General features: G+C 47.4%; 2 protein-coding genes across 4 annotated transcripts in view; one reads left to right on the plus strand and one right to left on the minus strand.

Annotated features, from left to right (window-relative positions):
• Nucleotides 1-2,998: 2,998 nt before the first annotated feature.
• Nucleotides 2,999-16,469, plus strand: BTBD17 (BTB domain containing 17). Its single transcript, XM_077328276.1, has 3 exons — nt 2,999-3,139; nt 7,959-8,235; nt 11,232-16,469. The coding sequence occupies exons 1-3, from the start codon at nt 3,046-3,048 to the stop codon at nt 12,310-12,312; spliced, it is 1,452 nt and encodes a 483-aa protein (XP_077184391.1). The 5' UTR covers nt 2,999-3,045; the 3' UTR covers nt 12,313-16,469.
• Nucleotides 16,470-18,767: 2,298 nt separating this feature from the next.
• KIF19 (kinesin family member 19) overlaps nt 18,768-24,475 on the minus strand; it is a 50,357-nt gene continuing 44,649 nt past the window's right edge. Inside the window, exons 16-20 of one of the 3 annotated variants that reach the window (XM_077328280.1) lie at nt 23,464-23,569; nt 22,902-22,998; nt 21,230-21,654; nt 20,067-20,223; nt 18,768-19,456 (exon numbers count right to left, since the gene is read on the minus strand). In XM_077328280.1, the coding sequence (XP_077184395.1) occupies nt 19,311-19,456; nt 20,067-20,223; nt 21,230-21,654; nt 22,902-22,998; nt 23,464-23,569 (931 nt within the window). In that variant the 3' untranslated portion in view covers nt 18,768-19,310. Of the gene's footprint in view, nt 19,457-20,066; nt 20,224-21,229; nt 21,655-22,901; nt 22,999-23,463; nt 23,573-24,475 lie in introns of all 3 variants that reach the window. The other 2 variants (XM_077328281.1, XM_077328279.1) reach the window with 2 other exon arrangements.

The following is a 24,475-nucleotide window of genomic DNA, read 5'->3' on the forward strand; positions in this document are numbered from 1 at the left end:
CTCTCTAGGTATCTGCTACCACCATCTGGTCATTGTACATGACCTGCCACAGCCCAGCACACAAGCACCATGGGGACAATTTCCTGCAGGGTTCACCCCCCCCCTCCGAGGAGTTGCTGCTTGCTAAACTCCCTTCCTGGATTGTGAGTCTTCCCCTTGCACTGGACTAGCAAGGCCTACATGGGGGAGGCTTACATGGATCAGAAAACCACTACTTGTTTCAAATTTTATTTATGATTTTTTTTAAACAAGGGTTATAAGCATATCTTTAGCACAACACAGAGTTAAGCAAACAAAACAAAATAAACTGGGTAAAATGCAATCCTTCTTCTTCTCTACTGAAACATATTACATCTGATGTTAAAAATAGGGTGGGTACCTTACTTAAGAGGTTACAAGTTATTGGTGGATATTCATAATCTCCCCTGGTAACCACCTGGTCCAAGGTGGCTGCCCATCTCTTCTCAAATCCAAGCAACCTCTTCTTCAATGGTCAGCAGGTGAGAGAGACCTCCCCTGGGTCAAGGGGGCTAAAATCACCTTCTGTGCCCCACCCAGTCCTGGGTGTGTGTGTATATATATTTATAAATGTATACACACACATTTGTTTTATGGAATGTTTTAACTAGATGTTACCTGTCAGGAGCAGGGAAGGACAGGATATAAAAATAAAATAATAATTATAATTATTATTGCCAACTATAAGTACCAGAGTGGTCCACATTCAGACAATCATAGTAAACAGAGTTAGTACAATTAAACCATGGTTTCATGTTACATCTGAACTTAACCACTCAGCTTTTGTTCTACTTGGGAAAGGCATGTTGAGCTTTAGCTGAGTACAATTTAAATACACATTTTCCCAGGTTGCAGCTCTTACTACCTGTGCAGTCAATTTACCAAGAACCCTTTTCACTGATATAGTTTATTGATGTTTCTTTTTTACTGATACACATACATGTTATTATGCATTGATAAAACACCACAGAAAAGAAAGATGTGTATGAACATTGCTTAAAAAAACATGACAAGTCTTGATACATTGATTCTGCTTTAGAAACAAAAATAGATAATTTGGAACTTCAAAATCTGGGGGGAAATCTAATGAGGATTTCTGATGCCACTCCAGATAGGGAGTTCAGCAATTCCCCCCACCCCACTCTTGTGAGCTGACAGACTCTGGACAATCAAGTGACAGGAACATATGATCCTGGGCTTTTTCTGCACTTACTCCCCCCCCCCCAGTCGATCCTGCTGAATTCAGATCTATCTGCCTTCTCTTTTCTTGAATTGAAACAGATGTTGTGTTCTACACTTAATTGTCTGGCTGCTCTCTCCTTCCCACTTGATTGGAGAAGCTAAGAGGGGAGAGGGGAGTGGTGGTTGCGAAGCTCCAGCTGGCATTCAAGGAGCACAAGGCTGGAGATGGATGTATTTCCTGTCATTTGTCTCCCGACTATACAGCCAAATCAAGGGGGGGGGGGAATGGAGCAGAAGGCTGCTTGTTTATTTTTCTTTTCCTGAGCAGGGGGGGGTAGAGAATGGGAAAGCTAATCCAAAAGGCAAATCTTGGCACATAGAAGTGGGGGGCTTGGAGCACAGTCACTTGGAGTTATATCTGCTCCTGGATATCACGGGGGAAAGGCAGTATCACCTTGGATCAATCATAGACATTGCAGATATTTAAAGTGCTAAATATCAAAATGGAAATTGAATAACGTGTAGATTACTTTTGATTCAGCCCTGGTTTCTCTCACCTGCTGACCATTGAAGAAAAGGTTGCTTGGATTTGAGAAGGACTGGGGTGAAAAGATCAGGCTTCTCCCCCACCCCTCCAGAATCAGAACTATGTTCTAAACTATGTCAGCCTTGTTAATATTCTGTCCCCTTTATTGACATTAGCAGCGTTGGCTGCATGTCTATGTAGCCAGCTCAGTGATTCATTATGGGGTAATATTTTATGCTGCTGTCTTTTAGTAATTTGAATTTTATTATTGATTAATTAGGGCTAGGAGCTCTATTGTTAGATTGTTTTATTTGTTTTACGATGTATGGTTTTTTTTATTCATTATATGTAAACCACCATGAGCCAGCATTGTTGGGAGTGGCATTATATAAATATAAATAAACAAATAAAGTGCTTCTTGCAGGAGTCACTATTAGAAGAATCTGTGGGTCTGGATACAGCTAGCCTATGCCTGTAGTAGTTGTGCTCTGTCAACCAGTGGCATCACTGATACACAGTGATGTCTGTCTCTGCATGTCTGTCTCTGCATGGATACAGTCATTCCACACCTGCAGAACACAGGCCAAGCTGCCGTTGGCTGCTGTTTATTCACAGCAGTTAGGTAGGGCAAGTCCTCCTGTGTTCTTCACTTCCTGCTCAGCTGTGGCACTGAGGAATTGCAGCTTATACTGCTGCTTATGCTGTTGATATTTCAAAGAGAAGCCATGCTGAGCGACTTGGAAGAAACGTGCTCCTATGCATGCCTATTTCTTTCTGCCAGATGTCAGAGAATGTAGCCTTGCCTGTTTGAACAAACTGAGTCACAAAGACTCTTGCTGTGTTATAAGACTTCTCGGCTCATTCCACCATGGAATAGTGCAGCATTCAACTTTAGCGGTGCACATTGCTGTCTCACCTCAAAAGAAATGGGAAACTTTGTTAATGGGGGCTATTAAAAGTGTGCTGAAAAACTCCACAATTTTGCAGTCCGAAACATTGAAGTTGAGAAACTTCTTGGTGAAAGTACAAAGATGTGTTCTCTCTGTGTGACTGTAGAGCTTTCCATATGTTGAGAGGCCAAGGTAGGCTTGCTGTCCCGGGGGGGGGGGGCTCAGCCAGCAGACCAGGGAGCCCCACAAAGCCCAATAGGCATCAATTCACAATCTTAAGTGGTTTCCTTGGTAACAGCTGTTACTAGTTTTCCACCAATCAATGGCAAGCAGGGCTGGGAGAGTCAGTGTCCTACATAAAGAGTCAGACACATTAGCACGCTCAGTTGAGGACTCATTCCCTCGGTGGGCACACTCAACAAAGGAGCCATGGCGAAAGTGATAGGGGTCCGGCATGCCACACCCAGGCGATGGGCCTGCTTCTTAGCTGCGCTGTCCCTGCTGTGTCTGGCAGTCCAAGCAGGTAAGACGATGCTGCTGGGGTGAGCTTTCTGGCATGTCATTAGGAAGTATAGTTTGGTTTTGCGAGGCATGGCTGAGAGCCACAAATGCAGCCAGAAAGTGGGATGTATTGTATAACTTTAATACCAGGGAAGAATCTTTCAAAAATCCTATTCAGAAGTGTGTTATCCAAGAGCACTGTAATTTTTAAGGGACCAGTGAGAGCAGAGAAGCCGAATATCTATTGCTGCAGTAACAAAATGATTTGGGTGACATACCTTTGTTGATGGCTTAAGCATTCTACGACAACAGAGAATGGGACGATGCTGTTCCTGAGCAAATTATTTCACATTGTTGACCTCCAGTTACACGAAGATTACACAAACACCCTGTGAGACATGAAATCACCCCATCACAATCTAATTGCCCCATTCCTAGACCACTTACTAAAGTTACAGTCTGGCCGGATTGTGCAAATTGGGCATTTGATGAGCAAGCTGTGTCCAGGTGGATCTCACTGCAATTTTGATCTCAAAGATCTGGTCCCTTCAGATCTACCTATCAATGCTTGATGGCATAAAGACCCATGTAAGAGAAAATCAGACTGTTTCCTAAAATAATTTATATACAGCTAAGCTTCTTCTCTGTGCTGAATTTCAAGTCTATCTTCTGAACCAAAAACATGCATACCTTGTTTCCAGTCTTGGTTTAATTTGTGTTTCTAACCCTCAGGATAAGACAAGGACTTATAATACCTGTGACATACTAACTTGGACATAAGTGTTAGTAGCAGTAGGGGGGATGTAGCAATCCCTGAGAGTCAATCCGGACTGCCCTCCAACTATGTTCATTTTACATGAAGTATAAATTCATAATTGCTGTAGCTCATTCCCAAGTGTATCTGGCTGACTTTCATGTGATGGTCTTTGTTTGGGACTGGAAATTAACACTACACCCTTATAGAGGATTTAGAAATGTATACCTCTGTGTAAGATTGCGCTGCAAATCTCACAGCTTGGATTGGGTGAATTTTTACATTCTGAAAAATATAGTTATTAGAGTTTGATATTTTATGACAAATCGGAGTGCCCATTTATAATTGGGTTGCCTGGGATTGCAAAGAAATGCATATTTTGAAGTCAACATTTAACAGTGTGTGATCTCCCATTCCCAAGGAAGTGCTTCTCATGAATATGTTAATGAGTCTTTTATTTAATGTAAAACCAACTTCTCTATTGAAGTTATGGAGTGACTATGGCTATGGGAGTTGTGGAATGGCTACTGATGCAAACATTGAACCCAACAGAAATAAGGGAATGTGAAGACCACACACAAAGACAGACTGGGAAGTGGGCAACTGGAGGGGAGGGCGTATTTTGCAGCTGTGAGTCTGCCTCCTGTCTGTTCTTTGGAGCCAAGAGTCACAGTGCTTTTCTTAAGCCATTTCAACAAAAGTGATGTTTTCATGGAAATAACCAGGTTTCCTCTCCCCTTTAAGTAGCTCTTCCACATCCTACTGTGCCTCTTTGTTCTGAGAAGGAGTGAGATTCTTTTTGCCTTTGAGTTTTAACCTTTTATCCCTGCCCAAGTTGGACTGGACAGGAGGAGGAAGCCAAGATACAGAGAGTATGAACAGGCTAAGCTTTCTTTCCCAAGGGAGGCAGAGGAGTGTAACTTGGCTCAATGAGAGAATTTAATTCATCCGGCGGCAGTGATTTCATTGAGTTAATGACAGCTGTGAAGCTTCTGGCTCAGATCCATCTCCCAAGAGTGGAAAGTGAATGCTCGGATACCCAGAAGAGCTAGCCAGGACTGGGCAGTCCTCTGAGAGCTAGGGTGACTTTAATTACCACTGTCAATGTGAGGGGGTTGTAGGCAGTCAAAGGTGACCGACTTTTAATGATTTCACTGCAAACTTTGCCACTTGGAAGTATTTCAAGAAGCTTGAAGTGGTAAGATATACTAAATCCTTGAGAAAGCAGACGTTCTTTTATTATTGGAACAAGTTTGGAAAGATTATTGCACTGTGTCAAAGATTAAGAAAGCAGCAAGTATTTTAAAAAAGCTTGTATTTTTTTTCAATCCATGGACTTTAAATATTTTGGGATTAGTGATGTTGGAAGGTTTTCATTCCTTAGACGTATGCAGAATGGCTATTGCTTTTTAAACAGGACCAACGTTGTGGTTACATTTAGAGTGCATCATATACAATATCATTTAATCTTACATAGGGTTGCCAACCTACAGAAATCACCTGGCATTACAGATGACACAGTTCTCCAGAGAAAATGGCTGCATTGGAGGATGGACTCTTTGCTATTGTGCCCTGCCTTCTTAATTACTGTTTTTGCATCAAAGCCATACGGAGCAATTATATCCTGAGAAGGCACTTCCCCTCCACATATCCTGCCCTTTTCAAGCTCTACCCTCAAATATCCAGGATTTTGCCAACTTACCATTGGCATTGGCAATGCTACCATTACACCAGTGTTTTTCTGAGGGAGAGGCCACTTCTCTGTGCAAAGACTGATCTGATTGTCCTTGGCTTTAGACCTGGAAACATTACAGATGCCACAGAATGAATCCACAGAAAAATGCCTCCTTTAAAATGAGTGAAATGTTAAGACAGGCTCCTTACCACATTGGGTGAGGAATTGAAGCCCCAAAGAAGAGACACCTGAACCTCCTCCTTTGTGAATGTTCTACCATGACTCAGTTAGGGTCACCATGTTTGTTGAATGGAATCACTGAAAACAAACACTAGAACATGATGGTGAATGGGGGAAAAGTGGGCACAAGTCACCCCGAGAGTACTACTTTCAAGTCCATTACTTTCAGTGGGGAATTAAATGCTGGGGAGTCATGACTCATGTTCCTGATGTGTAATTTAATGACAAAAAACAGCCAAGGCCAGCAGGAAATATGGTTCCAGATTTCTGTTCTAGGGATGCTTTAGGATGCTTAGGGTTGATCCTGCGTTGAGCAGGGGGTTGGACTAGATGGCCTGTATGGCCCCTTCCAACTCTATGATTCTATGATTCTAAATATTTGGAGCTTAAAAAAAATTCCAGGTGACAAAATAAGGGTGCAATCAGTGGCATTAACTGATATAGTCATTATGGGCGGATAATTAAGATAAGGTGGTCTTATAATTGTCCTTGACTCAGGCCTTTAGGAAGCTGGACTTTATAACTAGAGCTGTGATGTTTGATTTTTAGAATAATTATGAAGGTTAGAAACTGTTTGGGAAGAAAACTTTTCCTGATGCAACATTTTTGTTGTTGCTTGTGGGTAGCAGTCAGATTACGAGCCGTTCAAGTAAAGTTGCCAACCCTGGCTTGGAAAATTCCTGGAAATCTGGGAACAGCACCTGGGGTGAACAGAGTCTGGGGAAGAGGAAGAGCTCAGCAGAGATAGGATGTCACAGGGTGTGTTCTCCAGAGTTGCCATTTCTTCCAGATGAATGGATATCCATTGCCTGAAGCTGAGTTGTAATTCTGGGAGGACTCGAGGGCCCACTCTAAGGCTGAGAATCCTAAATTCTAGGCAGGTTTATAATAATATGATCACCAAATATAATCATAGAGATAAACTGGGAAAGTATAAACAAACAAAGTAGAATGTTTCTCACACAGAGACCTCTTCCACAGGAGGAATTTGCAGTGGCTTAGTCCTTGTCTGGGTGTGGGGTAATTCCCGCTTCCTGACTGAACAGGACACATCCCAGGGCTGGCTGGCAAAATTCTGGTCATCAGTTGCCCTGCAACAAGGGAAAAAATCAGAGTTCCTATTTTTGGCCTGGGAACCAATGGTGTGTATGTCAGGGCTGGGCTGGTATGTCAGGAGGAGGAAAATCTGGACCATCCCCAGTCAGGGCATTGTCATCCCCCCCACCCCCCAAAAAAGCATCACTTCCCTCATCTACCCTCGCAGCTTTTAAAAAACAAAAGTCTGATCACATCACAATGAGATTCCAATGTAACTAAATAGCAACCCGCCCACCACACTTGGTTTTCTTGGTTTTCATGAGATCAGGGCCAGTCTGCATGTGTGTGTGCATGTGTGAATGGTGTGATAAAACAGCCCATTTTAAAAATCCCCTTGTGTATGTTGTAATAGTTTTGCATTACAATCCTGGTAATTTTTTTCTTTTTAATTATTTCAGACTTGGAGGGGGGGTGCTCAAATGGCACAGGAAGGTGATTGGGGAGTTCTCACCCTGTCACAAGGACTGACAATTTTAATGAATGATGGGAAGTTTCCACTTCCTATCCATTGGTGACCTCGTGCGGTTGTGAAAATCCCCTCCATGGCCTGAAGCAGTCTGAACTCTCTACGGGGTTTAGCTACATTTCTGTTCTTGTTGTGTTGTTATTGTCGGGATCACTGAAGTTGTGTTGTTTAGAACCACTGTTGGATTGTTATTGTTGTATATTGACTATGTTGTATGTTGACTCATTCCATGTATCCCCCTATGATGTTGTATGTAAACTGCCCTGAGCCATGTGGAAGGCCGGCATAGAAATCAAATAAAATAAATAAATAAAATCTGGGGTGGATGGGAGGGAGGCAGGCCAAATGCAGTAGTGGGAAGACTCGGGGTGACAAGCCCCAGACCGAAGATCAGGCATCAGAGTGACACAATGTCCTCCGCGCGGTAACCGTCAGAGCATCACAACAGAGAGAGCATTACTTCCAGCAGTGAACCAAACTACTGGGATGAAAGCAGGCTTTTTATTGCCCAGTGCTTTCCTACTCAGTTTCTCCCATATAAATCGATAAAACAAATAAGAGCTGACATTATTTTCTTGCTCATGCCTGCCTGTGTCTTTTTCCTGCAGTCCAGAAGGCGGACCTTGGTGGAGATTCCACGGTGGCCACGATCAACCACTCCCTGTCATTGCTGCAGCGATTGCAAGAGCTCCTGCACAATGGGAATGCTAGTGACACCACGCTACGGGTGCGCACAACTGGCTCTGACGAAATCAAAGTCTTTAATGCCCACCAGCTGATGCTCAGCTTGCAAAGTGAGATCTTTGAGAGCCTCCTGCACAATCAAACAATGCTGACCCTGCATGAGCCACCTGACAGTGCCGCCCTTTTTGAAAAATTCATCAGGTAGGAGAGTGTCATTGCATGCCCCCCATATGAGCCCTGAGAGAGCTCAATGACCAGGCTAAAGGGCAGCCATCATGGCCCTGAGGGTCTGCAGCCGGCAAAGGTACCAGGCCTGCAAGTGTGCAGTGGCCCTTCTGCTTTCCCTCAGTCATGCCTGATGGCCTGCTCTGTTGCTGAGCCTTGTTGTGTTGTCCTCGGAGGCAATTCTGAATGCAGGCCACAGGGCTGGGAACACTACTTGCTGAGAGGACAAGAAATGAGAAAGGAACAGGAGAACATCTTGGACCTGGTCAGGGTTAAGCAGACAGTTTCCTAAATAAGCCATGGTGTGTGCCTTAGCTACCTGATACAATGCCTTTCTACTTTGCCGGTCCAGGGAAAGGCAAAATGGTGGCTATGGCTGAGAGCTGCACTTCTAAATAGGGTTGCCAGGTCTCCTGCTATGGTGGAAGACCTCCCACCACCATTCTAAGCTTCCTGCCACTGCCCCTTTGGGTGGCAGGAGGGGGGGGGGAATCACATCTGGGGTGCACAGTGATATCACTTCCAGAGAAAACCTGAAAGTGATGTCATGGCATTCCAGGAATTTCCAGAAACACTATGGTTTTACCATGAAGTTTCTGGAAACATCTAGAGAGATATGACATAACTTCCAATGTACCCTGGAAGCCATGCCACATTATGTGTGATGAATGCACTCCGCCCCCACAAGATCCCCACCTCCTCCTCTCCTGCCAGTGCTAGCCATTGATTGGCAATCCTACTCCCCAAAGAAGTGGTATGCATTTCTAGAAACAGCCTGCTATCCCCGCTAAATCTCAGCATAGGCTCCTAGGCCCAGTACTGCACCTTAAACACAGGTTTCTACTTCTGGCCTGTGGTGTAGTTATAGACACTCGAATTAGATGACAACTCTAGGTTGGGAAATATCTGGAGGTTTGGGGACAGTGCCCAAGGGTGCAATAATAGGAGGGGCACAGAGGGGAAGGGAGGCCATAGAGTCTGCCCTCCAAAGTTGCCATGACCCCCAGGGGAACTGATATCTGGAGATGAGTTGTAATTCCAGGAGAATACTGGAGATTGGCAACTCTAACTAGTGTTGCTGCAAAATCTGACTGAGGAATTTTGCTCCATCCGTAGTCTTAATTCTGTGTGGATACCTATGTTGCTTTTAGCAGCCACCTCCCTCTGAAAGATAAAGAGATTCAGCAAGGGGGACAAGCAAGCCAGCCTGGCAGACTTAAAGAAAGTATTGTTGAAGGAAGCTGAAGGGGCAAATTGGTGGGATGAGAATGCAGGCCATGCCGTATCACCAGAACCCAACATGTGGTTTGATGATGCAGTTCCACAAGAGCAAACTCCCAAGGACCCCTGGCAAAGGGAAACACTGCAGGGCTAGCCAACAGAGCACAGGGCCTGACAGTTCTCACAGCAGGAGAGAGTCCAGAGGGATCCTGTAGGCTGCCTTGTAGCCTGGAAGGAAGGGACTTAGGACCAAACAACATGTTATGTTTTTGAGTGGGGTCCGGTTCCTGACTCCCTTTCCTTGTGGGTATGCAGCAGCTGCAGCTAACTACTTTTTAAACTATGGTAAGGGCCCAATTTGTCTTCTGTGCAGCTCCAAAATGGGGGCAAACAAGAAAATGACGTGGGGCAAGGCTCCTCCCCTCACTGAGCTGACTCTGGCACTTGATTTGTTAGAAAACATAACGTTTAGAGATAATGCATTTTTAAAAAATCATAGCTGATGATTTTGCGGCCTGAATTAGAAGGGATTTCCTCGGTCCCCAGCAGTCTGACCCACTTCAAAGTGTGGGAATGTTCTGGATCTCAGCAACCTGAGTCGCAAACATGAGCCTGCTGTCATCAGAGCTGTGCTTGTAACTGCAGGGTGTGTAATCTGGAACTTGGTTTTCTGATCAAATCTCAGTTTTCTGTCAGATCAGTACAGCTACCATTTACGGGGGAAAGTATGACAAGATGGGAACGGCATTTACATTTCAACACAAATGAGACATTTGGGCAAGCTCAGCTCCTAGCAGTGACTGGAGTTTTTAAAGATGTCCAACTGGAAACCACGCTGCTCTTCTCACTAGCTGATTAGTCCTGAGAGCTGAAACAAAAGCCTGTCTGCTCCCTAGATTTCAGAGCAGTCGCAATAACCATATTAGTTCTTTCATGCTGAAGTGCCCCGAACCTCAGCTCCCACATAATCATGTGATTTCCTATTCAGTGTAGGACTCCTTCTTTGCATATTAATACTGATGGCAGCATGGCTGCTCCCCCCCCCCCCCCCCGCAAAAGGAAAGGACAGGAGCTTGCTGCCTTTGCTCTTGTAGCCTGGGTTTACTGGAACATTGAGTTGTTGCTGGGAATGTACAGTACAAAGACGTCTGGACCCTTAGGCCAAGTGGCATGATCTCACCATGCTTTAAGAGCCTAACATGTGAATGAAAACACTGAACCCTTTTTTGCAAAACAGCCTAAGGAGGGGAAGATTGGGAATTGAGAAGTTTTTTTTTTGGGGGGGGGTAGTGCCGGTGGTCAATATTTAACCCTTTGTCCACTGGTTGGTTCCCTCCCTCCACAGCAAGATTCTACATGTCTGTTCAGAAGGGTAACTGGCATTTGGAATCCTATGGCAAATACACCAGGAAGGTAAACGGAGGAGAAAGTGGCAGGCAAAAGAGGGAGGTTAAGCACCTCTCTATGCTATTGCTTCTGTGTTGCCATGTCTCACCCCCAGAACACTTTGACAGCAATTAAGTGGGCTGTTAGAGTTTCCTTTCATGTGCTTGTTTGCAATATGTAGCTAGAGCCTTTGTTTCTGAGACAGGGATCAATAGAAATATTGTGATCTGAAATTATACCTTGGAATCACGAGGCAATCCTGACGTTGTGTGCAGTGAGAGGGGCAGTATGAGCATGACCCTTGTTGAATGGGTACTGAAGGAGAAGAAGAGACAAGGGAATCTGACACTGCCTTCCCCCTCCAGGTATCTGTACTGTGGCGAGATCTCCATCCTCCTCCATCAAGCCATCCCTCTTCATCGACTAGCTAGCAAATATCACGTCTCCAGTTTACAGCAGGGGGTAGCTGAGTATATGAAGAGCCACTTGGCCAGTGAGTCAAGCCAGGGCCACGTGGTGAGCTGGTATCACTACGCAGTGAGGATCGGAGATGAGGCTCTTCAGAAGAGCTGCCTCCAGTTCTTGGCCTGGAATCTCTCCGCTGTGATGAGCACAGCCGAGTGGGCCTCGGTGAGCATAGACTTGCTGCTGCTGTTGCTCGAACGCTCCGATCTGGTCCTCCAAAGTGAGCTGGAATTGTACACTGCTGTGGAGGAATGGATGGCTACCCATCAGCCTGAGAATGCTGTAGCAGAGAAGATGCTGAGAGCTGTGCGCTACCCTATGATCTCCCCCAGCCATCTCTTCCACCTGCAGAAGCAGTCTCTGGTGATGGCGAAGCACTATATTGCTGTGCAGGACCTGCTGTTCCAAGCTTTCCAGTTCCATTCTGCATCCCCGATCCACTTTGCCAAATACTTTGATGTCAACTGCAGCATGTTCCTGCCTCGCAACTACCTCTCCACCTCCTGGGGTTCCCAGTGGGTTATTAACAACCCGGCTCGGGATGACCGAAGCACCAGTTTCCAGACCCAGCTGGGGCCGAGCAATCATGACTCTTCCAAGCGGGTGACTTGGAACGTCCTGTTCTCCCCACGTTGGCTACCAGTCAGCTTGCGCCCTGTCTACTCTGATTCTGTGTCTGGAGCCATCCAGTCTATCAGGATTGAGGATGGACGCCCTCGCTTGGTTATCACTCCAGCCACAACAAGCTCTGACTTTGCCGGGGTCAGTTTCCAGAAGACCATCTTAGTGGGAGTGAAGCAGCATGGCAAAGTCTTTGTCAAACATGCCTACAGCTTCCATCAGAGCACCGATGAAGTGGCTGACTTCCTGATGCATGCTGACTTGCAGAAGCGCACTTCTGAATACCTCATTGACAATTCCCTGCACCTGCATATCATCATCAAGCCAGTCTATCATTCGCTGATCAAGGTGAAGAAGTAGGAAGAAGAGGGAAGAAGAGGAACAGCAGGGGGAGGCATGGGGTGAGCTCTGCTGGGGTACATTGAGGAATGGTGACCCAACCACCATCCGCTGCAAAAATGAGATGCATAATCTGTATTTTGCAATTTGTGGATACCAGAATGACTTTTTGGGGATAAGCCCACAGTGCTTCTAGCACAATGATAACATCTGTACCAGGAAATCTGGGATTTTTAAAGCTTTTATGATAGATGGGAAATCATGGGAGGGTGGGACATTCTAGTTTTTGTTTAGATCCTTTCCAACTTCCTTTAAATTACTCAGGTAGAATTGGAGGATCTCTGTGGTGCTTTAGGTTAGAGTGCTCTTAGAGTGCTCACACCCATAGTGACAGCTTTCTCTCTCTTACCTACTTAGAACCTGACATGCATTCCATGTCTTGACCTAGAATCATAGAGTTGGAAGGGGCTATACAGGCCATCTAGTCCAACCCCCTGCTCTACGCAGGATCAGCCTAAAGCAACCAGGATAAGTATCTATCTAGCTGCTGTTTGAAAACTGCCAGTGAGAGGAAGCTCACCACCTCCTTAGGCAGTTGATTTCACTGCTGAATTACTCTGACGGTGAAATCCCCCCTGATATCTAACCAGTGCCATACTACATATAGTTTAAACCCATTACTGTGGGTCCTATCCTCTGCTGCCAACAGGAACTGCTCAAGTGACTTGGTTTACAATCCATTAAGTACCCCAAGATCTTGTTCATACACACCACTGCCCAGAAGTGTATCTCCCATCCAGTATGCATGCTTCTCATTTTAGTGACCCAGATGTAGAACTCCACACTAATTCTTATTGAATTGCATCTTGTTCTCATTTGCCCACTTTTCCTCTCTGTATCTTCTTGGGTGTTCACTACTTCTCTCAATTTGGTGGCATCTGGAAATTTAATGAGGAGTCCCTGCACCCCCTCATCCAGAACACTGATAAAAATGTTGAAAAGTACCGGACCCAGTACTGAGCCCTGTGCCACCTCGCTGCTCACATCCCTCCAATCTGATGAAATACCACTGACAACCACTCTTTGGATGCAGTTTTCTAGCCAGTTCCCTATCTACCTAGCTATCTGAAAATCAAGCCTGCAGTCGTCCAGTTTACCCATCAGAACATCATGAGGAACCTTGTCAAAAGCCTTAGTGAAATCTAGATAAACAACATGCACTGAGTTTCTACTAATAAGCTTGTCAGTCGGTCAAAGAAGGAAACCAGGTTGTTCTGGGGGAACCTGTTAGAGATAGATTGGCAGATCAGCAAACTGTCCTTCAGATGTTTGCAGATCACCCCCTTTAAAAACTGCTCCATTATCTTCCCTGCAATTGAGGTCAGACTCACAAGCCTCTAGTTTCCCAGGTCACTGCTCCTCTCTTTTTTGTAGATTGGGTTAACATTAGCACTCTTCCAGTCTTCTGGCACCTCTCCAGTCCTCTAAGACAGTGGTCCCCAACCTGCGGGCCACAGCCTGGTGCCGGGCCGCGAAGGCCATGGTGCCGGGCCGCAGCTCCCTCTCCCCGCCCCCCCGCAGTAAAAAACTTCCCAGGCCGCAAGCTTGCGGCCCGGGAAGCTTCTTACTGCAGGAGGGCGGGGAGAGGGAATCAGGGCCGGGCTGCGCCCGTGCGGGCCGCGCCCGCGCATTGCACATGCGCATGGTGCATTCACGCATGCGCATTGCGCGGGCGCAGCCCGATGCGTGGCCGAGGCCCGCGGGCGCGGCGCGATGCGTGGGCGTGGCCCGCGGGCGCGGCCCGATGCCCTGCCGGTCCCCAGCCTCAGAAAGTTCTTTAAGCATTCTCGAGTGCACACCATCTGGCCCAGGGATCTGAACTCATCCAGTGCAGTCAGGCGCCTCTTGACAACCTCTCGGTCCATGTCAACGTGCCAACCCGACACCATGCCTACTGCAATCCCTAGATGTGTCCATATTCTGGGGAAATAGACAAAATAGACAAAAAAGACACATTGTCTCATTTTCCTAATGTTTGCTCCTCACATATTTAAAGAGGTGGATCTGATAGCAGTAAATGCAGTGCCATGGTCAGATCACTACAGTTTGGAACCCCAACTATGGATTCCTCACCCTCCCCTCAGAGGTAGAGAGCAGATTTTTGCCCACCTGCAAAGACTTATGGATCCAGAAGGATTCCTGAACCCAAAGCCCCACAACAACTCGTTAGATGAGACAGTTGACAACTGGCATAGCCAGATAATCGGCTACCGTTGATGAGACTGCTCCCCTATGGCTTCTCCCCGTCTGTTTCAAGACAGCCCCCAGGTATACAGAGGAGCTGCAAAGAAATGGGAGTTGAGATGACTAGAGAGGGGTTGAAAGCAAAGATGCAAGGAAGCAGTGAGGACATCTTAGAGGATAGAATCATAGAACCATAGAGTTGGAAGGGGCCATACAGGCCATCTAGTCCAACCCCCTGCTCAACACAGGATCAGCCCAGAGCATCCTAAAGCATCCAAGAAAAGTGTGTATCCAACCTTTGCTTGAAGACTGCCAGCGAGGGGGAGCTCACCACCTCCTTAGGCAGCCTATCCCACTGCTGAACTACTCTGACTGTGAAAAATGCTTATGACAGCCTATGAGATGGCAGTGCAAGAGGCAACACATGAGTTTATACCACCTCCTTTGCATCCGCAAGTTCTGCCCAGCACAATTATTTAGGTAAAATCAGTCCCTAACTGCCCTGCATGAAGGGCACCCAGAAAGTAGTCGTGGAACTCATCTGTGAGACTTTTGCAAGCTATTTTGCATATAAAATCTCATCACTGCCACAACCTTCCCCTGACACTTAATGCAGTGATGGAAGACCCCTTGGCTGCTCTTGAAGGAGCGTTTTCACAGTTTCTGCTGCTTGTGCAGACTGATGTTAACAGGCTGTTCGCTTCAATGAGGCCAATATCCTCTAGACCAGTGGTCCCCAATCTTTTTATCACCAGGGACCGATCAATGCTTGACAATTTTACTGAGGCCCGAGAGGGGTACTCTTTTGCCGAGGGTCGCCGCCGCCGCCTGATCCCCCGCTCCACTTGCTTTCCCGCCGGCGCCCGACTTCCCGCCGCCCACTGGGGGGCGCTGCCAGCAGCAGCTGCACAGTGCCAGGCCGTGGGGGAGCCCCAGCAATGGTGGCCACCGGAGAGCACCAAAGGTAAGCCGGCGGCAGAGTGGCAGGGAAGCCCCCGGGGAGGAGGATGAGGAGGAGCTGCGGCCCGGGACCAACTGATTTATGGACCGGTACCGGTCCCTGGACCGGGGGTTGGGGACAGCTGCTCTAGACCCCTGCCCCTCATCCTTTCTGAAAATGAGCAACGGGAAGGTAGGATAATTGTTTTGGGAGATCATAAGCCTGTCCCCAGCAAAGGGACTTTGCTGGATGGTCTGAAGGAGGCAGAGCTTCGCCCTCTATTGTAGAAACTAACACTGGATTCCTGGGACCCAGCCAGTTACTACTCTGTTTTGCATCTTATGTTTCTGGGGAAGGTGATTGAAAGGGCTGCCATGGACATTTCTGAAAGAAGCATCAGTCCTGGATCCATTTTGGTCATGTTTCAATCCTGACCATGGGGTCAAGATCGCTGTGGCCATCCTCATGGATGATCTCCGATGACAGCTAGGCCGAGATGGGTCAGTGCTGCTGGTGTTGCTTGACCTCACAGAAATCTTTCAGTCTTCCTCTAAATGTTTCATTGAGATAAACGGGGGGGGGGGGGATTATTCATGGAGAGGTGTCTGTGAGAATTCCAATGCTCAAAGCTCAAAATAAATGAAAAAATTCATAGTATGTTCACCCCAGCCTTGCAGAAAGGGATATACTGAAGGGCCTTCCATTTTATAGTGCATCCCACAACTTTTCTCAACACCCCAAAGTAACTATAGGCCTGGCATTTTGGGGACTTCTGGGATAATGTATACCAACACAACCACAATGAGATATTGAAAGAGGAGTTGTTTTTGTTTTTGCACATGGATTGCTTTTATCCTGATATTGTCTTTTATCAGAGGGTTCTGAAACAGTTCAAAAACCAAAAGTAAAAATTGGGTGAGTGGACAAATAGTAGTTGGTGATGCTGTTATACCACCTTGACCAATCTTAAAAAATAAATGACTATCCCTCTCTAGCCCTTGTCTTTCATTACTGGTCTTGCATCCCCCCCCCCCCCCCATTTAAGATGGTTTTCTTATAATATGCACAAATTCTTAATATTGAACAAAAATGACAACTAAATAAATAATTCGGAGATTGTTTTGGCTTTCTCACTTTGTTTGAATGGGTGCCTTTAAGGCATAATTACTAGCTCAGGCAAGAAAGAATGGCTGTGATACATTCTATACAAAATGCATTAAACTGTGTGTGGCACATGAGATCCATCCTGGAATTGTGGGAAGGGGTGGCGCAGCGAAGGTGTGTTGTAGGTAGGAGCCTAGGGAGAGGACTGATGCTCACAGTATCCCTGCAGGCAATGTCCACAGCTATTTAGATGATTTATCAGTCAATGAAAATCAGGAAACTTGTTTTCAAGGTTTCCACAAAATGCTGTATAAGGGGTTTTGTGGTTTTGTTTGCAGCATTTTGCTCATGGAAGGACCTCTGGAGCACTTACAGTCCTCTGCCCAAGTTTCTCTTCCATGCCTTGGCTCTATAACTGCTTTCATACCAGGCCAACAAGCATCTCCCCAGCGGTCCCCAACCATTTTATCACCGGGGACCACTCAACGCCGGGGACCACTCAATGCCTTTTACTGAGGCCTGGTGGGGGGGGGGATTGTTTACTCCTCTACTGATTGCTATGGTAATGTTTAAACATCCCTTCAAAATAAGATACAGACATGCCACAACAATGAAGTGTATTGTAAAGGGCTGGGGGGGATGAAGTAAAGGGCTGGGGGGGGGGGGAGAAGGCGTCCTTCGGGGCCCACCTCCAATTAGTTGAAGGACCACATGTGGTCCGCCGCCCACAGGTTGGGGATCGCTAGTCTAGAGGATATGTGATTGGCCTCATTGAAGCTAACAGCTGGGGGGAGGAGAAGGGGCCCTTCAGGGCCCACCTCCAATTAGTTGAAGGACCACATGTGGTCCATGGCCCACAGGTTGGGGATCGCTATCCTATAATGTCCATACAGAAATGGCTTCTGCTCCTCACCTTCCATCTGGTGAGTCCACCATCCATTTTGCAATTCCAGCCCCTTCTTTCCCACCACCCTCACCCTTTCATGCTCTCTCAGCTGATGGTTCTTTTGTTGCGCAAAGAACTACACGGGGCAGGGTGGCAGGCCTCCCATTTGTAGATTATGAATTGTAGATTCCAATATACGTCATTTTAAGGTGAAGAAAAGGGTCACTTATTGCTTGAGAGTATATGTGATGCGAAGCCTGACAGAATTACACTGCAGTCCTAAATAGAGTGACACCTTTTAAACTCACTGAGTTCAGTGGATTTAAAGGGTATAGCTCAATCTCAGATTGCACTGTTACTGTGCCACAAATTTAATACGCGACAATGTTAAATATTGGAAATTGGATTGAAAATGTCATGGACACAAAATCATGTGATAAATGGGAAGAATATTTTCAGACTAAAACCATGGACAGGAAGAGGGTGGGTGCCGTGCACAATAGTATGAGCCATAAGCAAAAGCCCATAAGAACCATGCAGCTCTGTTGCTGGCAGCCCAGTTCCACGTGGAACTCTTCATTTCAACAGCAGCAGCAGCAGCAGCAGGCAGCCAGTTGGCAGGAGCTAAATCCCCTAATCCCCTATCAGCAATGGCAGCTATAAAAAAGAGGCTCAGGAGGACTTTGATAATGCTTTGAGGTTTGTTTGGGGAAGTGCATGATACTATTCATCTGCCTCCAGGGTATTTGACTGGACATGCAAAAGACAAAATGTCCATTCACTGGCCTCTGCAGATGAAAATTTGTGTTATTTAACCCAATGGGAAGGTTACCAGAAACTCAGCATATAATCTCTAGTTCCTGCATAATCTCACCAGAGATGACTCCTGACAGGTGCAGGCTGAGCTCTCTTGCCCTTTGTTCCCCACCAGCTTAGAAGAGGAAGAGTTGGTTCTTATATGTTGCTTTTCTCTACCAGGAGTCTCAAAGCAGCTTACAATCACCTTCCCTTTCCTCTCCCCACCACAGACACCCTGTGAGGTAGGTGAGGCTGAGAGAGCTCTGATATCACTGCTCGGTCAGAAGAGCTTTATCAGTGCTGTGGCAAGCCCAAGGTCATCCAGCTGGCTGCATGTGGAAGAGCAGGGAATCAAACCCTAGAAGTCCCCACTCCTAACCACTACACCAAGCTGGCTCTGCTTGTTTGTTCCTGAAAATGGCCATGGCACTTAGAGTTACATAGGGGTTACCCCCTTTCTATCCCCAGATCCTTTTTAGAATGTTGCAGAAAGAAAAGTGCAAATTTAAAGGATTCCAATTTATTGAAATTAATTTGATGATTTAACATGATGCAAAAATACAGTGTATACGTACGCACGTGCGTGCACACACATACACACATAGAGTATTGGTCGACTGATGGGTCTCTGCAGGTTGTGCAGAAGTTGTGTGTTACCCCCTTTCCTCTAGCACAAAGGCACAATAGAGCTGCAAATCCTTCAACTTAACACTAAGCAGAGGCCTCTGCTGGCCGAGAAAAGGTTTTCCCAGTTTGATCCCAGTGACTGATGGCAATGGATATTTCTGGGTAGCCCCCTTCTTTCCTCCAGGCCCCACGGGATGTCTGCCCAACCAGAGAGTCACTTATTTCATCCTGGGGTATCTTTTTTTGTGGAGCTGGAATGTCTTTCAAGACAAGACAGAATCTTGAGCTGAATGCCTGCAGCAGAGGCTCCTTGGGTCTTCCTTTGGGTCGCTAGGGCCAGTTTCGTGGCAGCTACCATCCCACAATGCCTTCTGAGCGGGCCCCAAACACAGTTCTGTAGAGCTTTATGACCTCCTGTTCCTAGCACCGCCGGTTTCTCTCATCCTTGCTGTGAGTGTTGCCACCATTCACTGTGATATAGTTCAAGCGTGGACGCTGGCTGGGGTGGGACACTTTCTTGGGTATCCCAGTTTGGTTGGAGGAGACAGAGAAGGTCTCCGTGGGGCCTGAAGGAAAGGATGGGGAAAGAAAGAAGAGGGAAATGGTTAGGTTGCACCATGTGTGTGTGTGCTTTCACCACAAACATATGCTAACTGGACCTCCCCAGCTCTTAACAGTGTAATTAATTGATGTGACAGTCCCACAGCCTTCCAGCCCCACCACTTCCCGGCAGTGGGAGGTGGCGATACTTCCAGATACATTAGTCATAATAAAAAAGGTAGGATCTTGTCTAAGTATCTGAGGGTAGACGCTCACCATAGTTAATGGCATCCTACTACTAAGAGAGCCTCTTGTGGCGCACAGTGGTAAGGCAGCTGTCTGAAAGCTTTGCCCATGAGGCTGGGAGTTCAATCCCAGCAGCCGGCTCAAGGTTGACTCAGCCTTCCATCCTTCCGAGGTCGGTAAAATGAGTACCCAGTTTGCTGGGGGGTAAACGGTAATGACTGGGGAAGGCACTGGCAAACCACCCCGTATTGAGTCTGCCATGAAAACGCTGGAGGGCGTCACTCACATGACCCGGTGCTTGCACAGGGGATACCTTTACCTTTACCTTTTACTACGGTCAAATGATTTTTAACATGGAAGCCTTGGCCCCACTTGCCCCCGCTCACCCACCTGATGACGGCTGGGCCTGCAGCAGTCTCACTCTAGATAACGGGGCTGCAGTTCTCCCGGTGCCTCGGGTGGTGGTTGGCGGCCCTCCTGCAGCCAATATCTTGTGCTCAGAGCTGCTTTCTAGTGGATGATGGGTGATGTTCTTCGGACACGGGAGCTAAAGAGGGGGCAACGGATGGTCACATGGCTTGGAGAGGAGCATTTAGAAGTGGGGGAGGGACCTGCTTTTGCCACCCCATGGTTTCCTCCTAAGCCTAAGGCACATTTGCAAGGAGGAGGAGCAAGTTGCAGGGTGCATCACAGATAGCCATCAGCACCAGATACCAGCACCATGGTATACTCTGCAAGGCTAGTTTCCAGCAGGTAGCCATGTTGGTCCAGGGAAGAACAGCAACACCCTAAAAACCAGCCAGATTTTGGGGATATAAGCTTTTAAGAGTGACATCTCCTTCTGCATGACCAGCTTTCTGATTCATTATGCTAAGGACGCTACATTTGGCAGATGGATATTCTCATGTACATTCAACATTTTTTGCATTATGCTATGGAAACTCGATAAATCAGGGGCCTGTGGATTCAGCCACAAACCAGGGAACTGGCCACTTCTACTGCTTCCCCCCCCCCCCCACCACCAAAAAAAATGTCAGTCCTCTCACAGTTTCTGTGCCTGGGAGGGGGCAGAATCTGCACGCCAACTCCTGATTTATACTACCTCCTCCCCTCACCCCCCAATCCTCCTTGAGCCTGCTTGTTACTGTGAGCGATGATGTCGCTTCTGGTGCCATGTCACTTCCTGGAGGCATGGGAGGGAGATGTGGCCAACTGATATCACTTCCTGACCCCTTCAAAGCCTGAATTTTTTTCATGTGCTCCCCTCAAAAGGTTTGGGAAAGGCTGCACTAAATATGCCTTCCTCTCCTCTTATGTTGTTCAATTGCTCACTGTTGGTATGGCTGATTATTTTATGATCCCTAAACTGAGGGAAGGCCTTACTTGAGTCCCACCAGCCTATCTTAGGAACGAATGTGAAAACCCCCAGGGAGAAGAAGCAAAGGGATCGGAGCACCAGGGAGCGCCTCCACGTCTGCTAAAACCTTGCACAAGTCACATGATGGTTGGCCTGCACACTCTGCAGAAGGGATGCCCCAGATTTCCCTCCTTACCGTTCTGGGATATTGAAGACGTACCCTGTGGCCAGTGACCTCAAAAGATCGTGACCTCCGCTTCCTCCTCTTGGCTTCCAGCGACTCCTCCCTCTTCTCCTGCTTCTTGCTCTGCTTTTTGTTTGTCCGGAGCCAGGGTCCAGGGGAATGGCGAGGGACGTTTCTTCCTGGGGCGGTTTCCCCGGTGCTGCTGGACAGGTTGTCCTCACTGACGGCATGCTGGAGGCTGGGGCTGGGGGGCTGGCAGAGGGCAGGTGTCTCCCGGCACAAGGGGTCCTCGCTCTCGCTTAGAGAGTGCAGGGATAGTCGGCTGCACTCCTTGGTGGGCTCCAGCAGGTTCAGCCGGTCGCATTCCAGCACTCGGGAGCGGCGCCGGGCAGCCTTCACCGCAATGCTCTTGGTGCCACTCACTATCTCCTTGCGCTCTGCCAACAGAGGGTGCATTTGCTCACGTATTCCACGTGCATAGTGTATTTTAAAACAGAAGCCATGCTCCCTTGAACCAGAGTATGAAAAGCCTTGGCTATGGAGATAGGTCACATAGACGTGCCAGAAAGCAATGGGAAGGCAGCTGTCCTTTTAACAGGGCAAGCAAGTGCCTTTTCCACAATTCTTCCCCAAGTCAAGGAACACAAGAAGAGCTACATGTCTGGAGAATTTGTTGTCTCTTGCCAGAATAACTCTGCTGTCAAAAGCCTCATGGATTAGTGAAGAACCTCCTGCACCATCCCTCTGCTACCCGAAGCCCCCGAGATCTGGTCTGAGTACAGACCCCCATGGCCCTAGCAGTGAGCTGCACTGGCTGCTCCAAAGAGCTGATGCTGGCCTCTCTCCTTGTTGCCCAAAACAGTATGGCTTTGCATGAACTTCTCTTTATGGGAAGACAAAAGTGCCTAGCACAGCAACAAGGACATTCAGCCCAGAGTGTTCCAGGGCCAAGCTAATCTGTGGCAGCAGATCCCTGCTGAGTCTCTACACGACTTGCCTTCATGGAGATGCCAAATGGAGCAGACTTCTGGCAGAAATGGCCAGTAGCTGCTTTCCCTTTCTGAGTTATCTCCACCCAAGCAGCTCACAGAGGGGCCTTCAGAAGAGGCACACAGGTATGAAACCGAGGGACTGGGCAGGGGCTGGAGGGCAAAGAGCCTCCTTCTCCCCTCCCCCTAGAATTGCTATGGATCTTCTCTCCTACCTGTACCCCAAGACAGAATACGGTAGCAGCACCCATTTATATTCTGGCTCAAGGGTGGGGGTGGGGGTGGGGATTGGGCACACCTTTCAGGGCTGAGGCTAGGCTGGAAGCCCTTGCCCATAAAATGCTCTTTGTATGTCACCTGAGAAATGAAACAGACATTGCTCTTTCACAGCTTGGGAGGTGCTGCTGTGCATTTGGGGAGCTGGGTCTGTGTGACAAGTTTGCTCTGGGACCAGAGAAACCTACCGTTCGGCTTCAGGCAAATCAGATTGTGGGCCCAGAAACAAAAAGTGTGGCTGCTGCCAGAGTGTGTGTGTGTGTGTTGGGCACAAGTAACATCACCCCAATGAGTTTTTCTCTCTGCTGGGGATTTGTTTCAAGGGAGAGGCTCCCAAAGTGGGGCTTCTTGCTGTTTGGCTGCCAGATTACACTGTGATCGGCTTCATGGGGACTCTTAGATATCCGGCCTACAATTACCTCCACGTTTCAGGATGCCTTCAGAGCAGTGATCGCTGCTGTCAGGGGAGGAATTTCGCTGGCTCCCCAGGCTAGCCAGACTCTCTCGGGGTATGTACTGTGGAGACGGAGAGGCAAGGCAGGTTAATAAGACTTATCCCAAGGCACTGGAACCAACCCCTTGGGCTTAAGTGTGCACACTGCCCCACAGAGACACCCCTGCCCCACACGGCTCCACTACACAGATGTTTCCACCATCGTGCTCTGGGGGTGAAAGTCCTCATCTTGCAGCTTGGCAGACTGTCTTGTAAAGCAGCCGTTCCATGCAATTGTGTCTTTGCACAGCCTGACCTGCTATGTAGCACTGTTTCTTATAAGAATGAATGAATGAATGAATGAATGAATGAATGAATGAATGAATGAATGAATGGATGGATGGATGGATGGATGGATGGATGGATGGATGGATGGATGGATGGATGGATGGATGGATGGATGGATGGATGGATGGATGGATGGATGGATGGATAGGAAGCATGTTCCTTCCCAGGCTTATAAAGCTTTCCCTTCTTATGGCTCACACCTCTTGGCTGATCATGCCGTTGATGCGGATAGGCGGCGGGGTCACTACTGCTGAATTCTTGATCTGCCTGGCTCGTGGACTGGTCTTGAACACCTGACTGGCTTCGCTGCTGAAAAGAAGAGTAAGATTACCTGTGAAAACTGCAAAACTTCAGCTCCCTGGAGTTACAGAAACTCAATGTACCATCCTGCCATCCATCAATGCTATTTTTGTGTGTGTATACTAGCTGTAAAAAATCTATCAGAAGAGCAACTTTTTTGCTAAGCAGTGTGTGTGGGTATTGGTATGTGTGTTTGTGTTTTTTTGTAACTGAATGTGTCTGTGCCATGATACATACCCCCCCATGCTGTAAGTCGCTCAGTGCACTCACAAGGCTTGCTCACTACAATAAATTTCAGCTGTGCAAGTGGCTCAGTGTGGAAGATGTCAGTATGGACACAAAAAGGTTCTGAGTCCGATCCCTGGATTTCCTTCGTTCAACTATATGCCTATTACGGATACTACCTTTTCCCTTTGGTATGCGTTGCTACTTTGGCGGCCTACCTGATTTAATGTTGGACTGATGAAAGTTGTGCAAGCAATTTCAGTATGAATGCATTTCAAAATGTCGCGTGCACACCTATCTCATTTTATCCCAGTGCAGTTCCTTGACCTCCCTAGATTCCACCTGCTAATCTCCAGGATCTTCCCCACCTAGATCTGGCAAAGCGACCCCCCCCCACCCCAACTGTTGGCAGGACTGTCACTGGAAGCCTAAGTTGACTACTAGGGCATTAACATTTGAAAACGTCATCTGAATCTGCATACACTGCAAGGAAGGGGAAAGCGGGGAAAGGGGAGAAAGTCAGCACACAACCCTGGGTTCGAACCGCTGACCTATCTAACTGTAGCATGACGGCCTCCTAACTGAGCTACTGACAGCCTTGAAAGTGACAGGATGCTGGACTAGATGGACCACTGGTCTGGTCTAGCAGGGCTCTTCTTATGTTCTTAAGATCCATAGCGAAGTGGG

This window comes from Paroedura picta, chromosome 3 (assembly GCF_049243985.1).
Source record: "Paroedura picta isolate Pp20150507F chromosome 3, Ppicta_v3.0, whole genome shotgun sequence".
Taxonomy (NCBI): domain Eukaryota; kingdom Metazoa; phylum Chordata; class Lepidosauria; order Squamata; family Gekkonidae; genus Paroedura; species Paroedura picta.